The 7,576-nt window shown below is 39.6% G+C and overlaps 1 protein-coding gene across 2 annotated transcripts; it reads left to right on the top strand.

Annotated features, from left to right (window-relative positions):
• Positions 1–631: 631 nt before the first annotated feature.
• On the top strand, positions 632–6,974 carry LOC120708491 (aminoacyl tRNA synthase complex-interacting multifunctional protein 1-like). 2 transcript variants are annotated; one of them, XM_039993776.1, is made up of 12 exons: positions 632–794; positions 1,735–1,815; positions 1,897–2,067; positions 2,595–2,660; positions 3,446–3,514; positions 3,864–3,980; positions 4,368–4,579; positions 4,672–4,762; positions 4,872–4,940; positions 5,888–5,979; positions 6,419–6,482; positions 6,611–6,974. In XM_039993776.1, the coding sequence occupies exons 1-12, from the start codon at positions 717–719 to the stop codon at positions 6,713–6,715; spliced, it is 1,215 nt and encodes a 404-aa protein (XP_039849710.1). In that variant the 5' UTR covers positions 632–716; the 3' UTR covers positions 6,716–6,974. The 2 variants fall into 2 exon arrangements, with proteins under 2 accessions (XP_039849710.1, XP_039849711.1); XM_039993777.1 differs by lacking the exon at positions 3,864–3,980.
• Positions 6,975–7,576: the final 602 nt, after the last annotated feature.

Genomic DNA, 7,576 nt, shown 5'->3' with positions numbered 1-7,576 from the left:
GGGCATCGCGTCCTGGCTCCGCGCTTCGCCCACCCTGCGCATTAGATTCTCGCGTCAGATTGTCAACCACCGCCCTCCTCCCTCTGAGTTCAAAAAAAAAACACCCTCCTCCCTCCGCGCAGCGGCATAGGAGTATACTACAGGACATCGTGCTTCGGGAGTCGAGACGCGGCGAGCGTGAGGGACGCGTCACGAGTCAAGACCCTGGGTGTCGTCGTTGTTTCGTTTGACTTGGTTTGTTTACGAGTGTTGTTGCATCGCGTAGCATCTTCTTCTTCTTCTTGTTGTTGTTTTTTCCTTTCGAAAAAGTGCATCTTTGGTTTCGGGGGAAAGCAGTCGACCAGTTGCTAGCTGCACAAGCTCAGGGACATATTAAAATAAGTGCGAATGCGAATGCGATGCACGTTTCTTTTTCTTTTCCTTTAGTTACGCTGTCTAAAAACATGGCCCATCATTTCTTGAGTTGGGAGAGCCCAAAATAGGAAGAAGCCCAAAACTTGGCCGAAAGCAGCGTCACGGCCCAAATCTGCTCAAGCTATAGAACCCAAGCCCACACGACGCGGAAGTAAGCTCAGTAGTGCAGCCCAAACACAAGGACTGACGGGACGGTCGGCACTTAGCAGCCCACTGGTGAACCTGAAGGCCTAAATCATCCACCTCCCTCGTCTTCACTTCCTCCACCCCTTTCCTCGCCGAGCTCGAGACTCCGCGTGCTAATGGCGGCGGCGGCGGACCTCACGGGGACCAAGCGGGTCATGGCCTGCGCGCTATGCAAGCACCTCAACGTCGATCCCGTAAGCGCCCAACCTCCATCTGATAGATTTTGGCTGCTTCGAAGCGAATCATGCGATAGAGTTCCATTTTTTTTCCTGCCATGCAGTGCTTGCCGATTAGGTTTTGCAGTCAGATTTGTTTGGTCTTTTCTGGACCGTGCCGGGATTTTTGGTTGCAGATTTGTTGTGCTTTAGGCGAGGTTTAGTTCACAAAAAAAAAACTATGGCTTAGTAGTGGCGGATAGATGTCATAAAATACAGGTTTAGCGAGATGTACCTCTTTGGGTATGGTGATTTCGTGCATACAGTTTGGAAGATACTAGTCGTTTACACACATTCAGCGTTTGTGGGAGTGTGGAGGGCCCATCGTGTAACGTTTGACAGTTACACAAATCAGGAATTGACGACCTCATGGTTCATGTTGCTGATGAATCGTGCTACAATAAAAAATTTAGCTAAGTACGCGAAGGGTGTTTAGTCTGGAAGATGGCATGTGAAATGAACAGTCTAATTAGCTGCAATATTTTGGCTACTGTTTGCGATACAGATAGAACAGCTTATAGTTTAGTCACATGCATGGTCACATGGAGATGAAGCTTGAAATGATGAAATCTCACTTGCGGAATTTTCATTTCTTTTGTATGTTACTATTTCAGTTGTCTATACCTGTTAGGCTGTTAACTTTGGTTTTTCTTCAGGCCTAATTTTTTTTACATCACTTATCTTCTGTATTCTTGATGCTTTTAAGTCCTGTCCGCTGCACAATGCACAACATTTGTGGATGACAATGATTTTGTTTTATTTCATTATATTGTGGTATAACTCTGTAAGCCTGTACTTACCGTTCTTCTTGCTTCTACTGTGCTTGTTTATTTGAATAAACTTTGTCCAAATTTCAAATATGTGCAGGCTGATTATTTTGTCTGGAGGTTGTTACTAACTTCTTTTCTTAATTCTACAGAGCACGGTATCCAATACAACTATTGAACAGAGTGATATTGCAAGTCTGTTTTCACATATTGTGAAATCATCTCAGGATGAGGTAATGACCTTTGCAGGTTCGGTACACCAAACCCACTTGCTAGATGCTACTGCATAAGTGACACATCTTCCTTTTGCATAGGTGATGAAGTGGGTAAAATTTTCCAGTGATTTTGCTGGAAGTGATGGAAAACAGCATGCATTGCTTGATAATCTGAATCAGGATTTGTCCCAGAAGTCTGTACTGCTTGGTGATGGTCTTAAACCATCAGTTGCTGATATCGTCGTGTTTGCTACTGTTCAAGCTTTCGTGGTATGGTGATGTAACATTACCAGTTTGTGCAATGTCGGAACCTTCAACAGATGCCAAATTTGCATATTTTATTACCCCTCTCATATACCAAAACCAATGTTCTTATACACATTTTTTCATCTTTGGTGGGTACTCGTAATTAATGCAAACTAGTAGAGTTGTCATTAATTACGACTACCAAATTATGTTGGAACCTTTATCAGATGTCAAATTTACTAGTATAATTTGGTATTCGTAATTAATGACAACTCTACTAGTTTTGTTTTTATGTTTCCAACCCATCAACCTTTTAGCTCTACAAATTGTAAAAAGTTTGAAGGCACATATTATCAAGTCATGAAAACATCTATTTTGTAACTAAGTTAGTATTAATCGCTTTTTTTTTATGAAGTGGACTCTGTAAGGTCTATAGTTTGAAAAATTACATGTTTTGATGGATGCTATTTTGTATCTTTATTATTATATCTTACTATCCTATAAATATTATTTGAAATTATTTGAAATTTTAATTGCCCTACTCGTTTCAGACTCGTGTCAGCGACAGTGAGTTGCAGAAATTTCCTCATGTATGGCGGTGGATGGACTACATTCAGGTTTATGATGAGCCTTTCTATTTATTTATGCTAACTTACTCCTGTCTGTCTATATGAAATACTACTCTTTCTGTAGAAGAAAGGATCAATTGATTGTAATTCTCCTTGTCATGGTTCCATGTGTTGCTCAGCTTTAGAATTTCTTTTGAACTCACAGTTGAAAACGATCTCTACATTTTTCTTCGACCCTTTGGTGATATCCTTGAAATGAGACTATTCTAGTAGGCTATTAGTTTATCATTTCTGAGATGCCTCATCTGACCCCCAACAATATTTGAAATTGAAATTAGCCAGATTTGTAATACACTGATGTTGTCTGATATCCAAAAATGATTCAAATTACTTTGAAAGATCTAGCATTTGCGCGTTTTATAATCAACTAATGATTTACGTCATATCACTTACACAAGTGCAGTGTTCGTCTGCTATGTTATTATCTTCACAATCTCTTACAAAAACTCATAGTTTATTTCTATTAAAATACCAGTGATTCTGTGCTGATTAGGGGTGTAATAAATTGGTCACCCTTAGGTGCACCTACAACCCTCTTTAGTGCAAATATTTTTGCTACTTCTCCAAAATGAGATCCCATATTTTGGAGAAGTAGCACAAATATTTGAACTAAGAGGGTTGGAGGTGCACCCCTAGTGCTGATGGAAGTCTCTTGTTGTGTTTTTACAAAAACTGGCATCTGTAATCAAAAGGATGCTCATTGATACCACTTTCATATTCCTCTGGGATCATTCAATGATGGTGTCTCATGTTAATATTTACCTATGATGCAGAACATTGTTGATTTTGGTACAACTTCGCAAAAGATAAATCTGGCCAAGTCTGTCTTTGATCCACCTTCTGTAAGTAATTTTTTTTGGGAATGTGCTCGAAATGTTATACTATTGTATCTCTTTATGATACCAGATTTCAAATCTAACTGGAAATTTGGAAATCTGTTTACATGCTGTTTATGGTGTTTAAAAATTTATGTATGTGCTTGCCTGTTTGGCAAGGTAAATTTTGTACTCTTGTCATAACTTGATGCAACTTTGTTTCAATGCTACTATGGTGCTGGTTAAAAATCCGCAGAGAAATGCTAAGATGATAATTGACTTGACTTTTTTTTGTCATCTTTTAAACATTCTTCAGAAAAAAGGTTGGTTTTAGGATCATTGAAGTAATTGTACCTTTCCTTTTTCTGTTTGGTAGCATCCGAAGAAAGCTGATAAAGTAGACACTGAATCAAGTTCAAAGAAAGCTGTTTCCGGACAGAAGAATGCTGACAAGTCAAATGGAAGCACTGACTCAAAGAAACCTGCAGGGGAGGTAGTTTTTTCTGCCATTATACGAATTCTCGTTAGCTCTCACACTTATCTGGTCTTCTTGATCAGTACTTCTGGGAAACATTTGCAGGCTCATTCTACTGTAAATATTTGAATGTAATTTTTTTTGGCATTTTCATCTCTTCTCATCCTATAGTTTCTTGCCTCAGTATTGCATATTTAAATTCATTGCACCTTTGTGATTATGCTGTTACATGTACAATGTGTTACAAAGTTTGATGGACTCCTTATTGTTTTATACTAGTTTATATGGCATGTCATTTATAAGTTTTTAATAGCAGTGCTGATTTCACGTTTGTTTATTGAGATTACTTTCTTGTAGAAGTTCTTTTTTTATAGGTTTGTAATTTCCTTTCTTGGTTGACTTTAGACTAAGGCTCCTGAAAAGGAAACTACTGCCGCGAAAGACAACAAAACCTCTGGTGAGAAGAAGAAAGATAAGTCTGCAGGAAAAACTGCAGAGAAAGCTTCAGAGAAAGCTCCGGAGAAAACTGCAGACAAGGATTCAGAGTGCAATATCAGTATCCTGAATATACAGGTTGGCCTTATCCGTAAAGCATGGAAGCATCCATCTGCTGACAGGTGCTCTAGTTTCACATTTTCACAATGCTTTGATTTTTCTCAATGCTTCTGTTGTAGTATTCAATCTAACATTCTGATTGATCATTGTGCAGTCTTTTGGTTGAGGAGATAGATTTGGGAGATGGTAATGTGCGTCAAGTTGTTATTGGTCTTGCAAAGTACTGCAGCCCGGATGATCTTACTGTGAGTGGTTAGCATTAAGAAGGAACTCAAATTGTTTTCAAACATTTTGCTCTCTGAAGTTGTTTGTGGCTGCGTATTGCTAGAAACACCTGACAATTTCTCCTTTCAGAATCGGCATGTTGTCTTGATCACGAATGTGAAGCCTGGGAAGCTGAGGGATGTCATGTCTGCTGGATTGGTATGTCCTATCTATTATGTTTGCAATTGTGTAGCTCAGTGAAACAACTTGAAATATGGCTGTAGCAGGCTAATTGTTTTGTCAAAAACTTCCCAATATACTACTCCCTCCAATCCTCCATACACACAAACCAATAAACCATTCAAAATGACTACCCTACCTCTGATTACTATCTAAAAAGACTATATTTAATGCATGCATATAACTATGTAAGCATTTAAAATTAAAAGGTGAAGTAGTTATTAGGGATAAATAGGGAACCAGGGGCGGAGGAAAGCCCTAGGGCCACTAGGGCCATGGCCCTAGGCGTGATCCATTTTCTCTACACTGTGCAATACTGTAGCAATAAGGTCCAGCCAAGCAAGCCCAGTCAGTCCATGGAGTGGCCCTAGGCGTTGGGCTGGCCCAGCTCCACCCCTGTAGGGGACAACAGGGGTGAAGTTGGTGGCAAAACTACCATGGTGCACTACTTCGTTGGACACCTGAGTACATAGATAAAGTTAGAGTTTATATGATAAATGTGAGCATGTTGGTAGGGAGTACGTCTTTTTACTGTGGTGCACCGGCACCAGGGAAGCATAACGTAGCTTCACCCCTGTGGAACAGCACACATTTTGCTTTGGTTATGAAATAAGCCTCGTATTGATGAACAAAATATATGCCTAATAACGTAAAGTGGAGGGACTACCATGGAGGAATAAACAAGTCTTACTGTCTGCTGTTTCCTGACACAAGAAATAGGTAACATAATGGTGTAACACTTTTCACTGGAGAAAATAATAAACAACTGTACATATGTTAATTCTAATTTGAAATGTCTTGTCAGCAAAGTAGTACAATCAAACTGAAGTTTCTTAACTCTGGTCCAAACTGTAAGTGCACTTTTGTTATTGGGAGGTTTTTATTGAGATATTCTTTTTGGTAGTAATTATTAATCTTCTGCTTAGGTTCTATGCGCTTCAACTGAAGATCATACGGCTGTCGAGCCTTTGATTCCTCCAGGAGGAGCCAAGATTGGAGAACGCATTTCATTTGCTGGGTAAGAACTATTTCTTATAGACAGTATATACTCTATTTAAAGGCTTGCTTGTGCGCTTCTTAAGAGTATTCTATGTAGTTGTTCCAATTTGTTCTCATGAATGTGTTAGTCAAGTTGTACGAACTTAGTTTTTCATTCATATGAACAATGTTTAGAACTTGCAAGTGTAATCTAAATGAAGTCATGCATGAGTTTACTTTTTCCATTTTAGGAATGGAATATTGCAAGTCAGTTTAATTGACATTTTTGTTTGGGTGCATGGGGTCTTGTAGAATAAAGATTCTGCGTGCTTGTGGTTACTTCTGAAATTAATATATAGCTTATTTTCAATTTTATTCTGCTTTTTTTTGGGGGGGGGGGGTATCATTTGTATTGGCCTGCATTTTTAACAATGGTCTTGTCTTTTGTCATTTTCGATTAAATCATGTTTCCCGTGTAGGTTTGATGGGAAGCCTGAAGATGTTCTAAATCCAAAGAAAAAGCAGCTGGACAAGATTACCCCGGTACACTTTTACCAATGGCCTATTTGATATGATGTTCCATCACTTGTCAAATTATCATCGGATGTTCTTGGCTAACAACATACAGTGTAAACTCATTAAGCTCTAACTTGATTGTATCATGCACCCAGCATCTTCGTACCGACGAAAATGGAATTGCAACATTCAAAGGGATACCCTTTACTACATCAGCTGGTCCATGCAGGTCTTCGATTCGCAACGGAAATGTTAAGTGATGAGCTCATCAGGCATGCAGCATGCTGATTCCAGACATTGATGTGGTAGACCACATGCGAGGTGGCTGTACCATTTTGACTTGCATCTTGTTTTGCCCATACAAAATGTGCCAAACTTCATCTGAATCAATTTTCTAATCTCTACAAGTGGCTGAGCAGATAGTTTTTGAATGTTTAGTATATACAATCAAATATCCTTGAGTTGCCACAGGCGTGGTGCCCTGCGTTGGCCAAGAGATCTGGGATGGTTTTCTTATCAGTTGTGCGTTAACCAAGGCACCCTAATTGCGTATGAGTAGTAGTTACAGGTGACTCTTGTCAGGAAAATTAGAACCGATACCTTGCTTGGTTTGATGGTTAGCATGAGACAGTATCGATGTCTTGTTGGAACCCCTTTTGCGTGCCCTGAATGGCTGCATGTCGCACCGTAACAGTTTGCTAGAGGCAACGTGTGTTCGGAATATTTTTCTTTGCTGCACGGGCACGGTTGTGGCACATTGGCACACGAGTGTTCCAAGATTGTGATGTTTCTGTTCAGAGAGTGAAAAAAATCTCTTCTGCGAAATAACCGCCGTTTACTTTTTGTCGACCAAGAGGTACAAACGAACTAGTAGTGTTATCGTTTGACCCCGACCATACAAACGAACTAGTATAGTGTCTCAAAATTTTGTAGTTTGGGTATGAAGCGTGCAAAGTTACTTATCATTTGATGTTCCGATCCCCTTGTTGCAGTGTTTACGTCTGCTAATAACTACCAACGGTTTGAGTCACTGAATTGCATTGCAATAGCTCCGGTACATTTTTGAAGTTGTGCGTGTTTTTAGAGCATTTTTGGAGTTTCAAGTTAAAGTGGCGCGTGTG

The sequence above is a fragment of the Panicum virgatum genome, chromosome 5K (assembly GCF_016808335.1).
Source record: "Panicum virgatum strain AP13 chromosome 5K, P.virgatum_v5, whole genome shotgun sequence".
Lineage (NCBI taxonomy): Eukaryota > Viridiplantae > Streptophyta > Magnoliopsida > Poales > Poaceae > Panicum > Panicum virgatum.
Note: the sequence above shows the minus strand (reverse complement) of the source record. Positions and strands in the feature narration are given on the sequence as shown.

Bases quoted from the DNA above. Each gene is read 5' to 3' on its own strand.
- LOC120708491 (XM_039993776.1), top strand. From the start codon at position 717: ATGGCGGCGGCGGCGGACCTCACGGGGACCAAGCGGGTCATGGCCTGC. The intron at 1,816-1,896 runs GTAATGACCTTT...CCTTTTGCATAG, and splicing joins TGAAATCATCTCAGGATGAG to GTGATGAAGTGGGTAAAATT. The intron at 2,661-3,445 runs GTTTATGATGAG...CCTATGATGCAG, and splicing joins GGTGGATGGACTACATTCAG to AACATTGTTGATTTTGGTAC.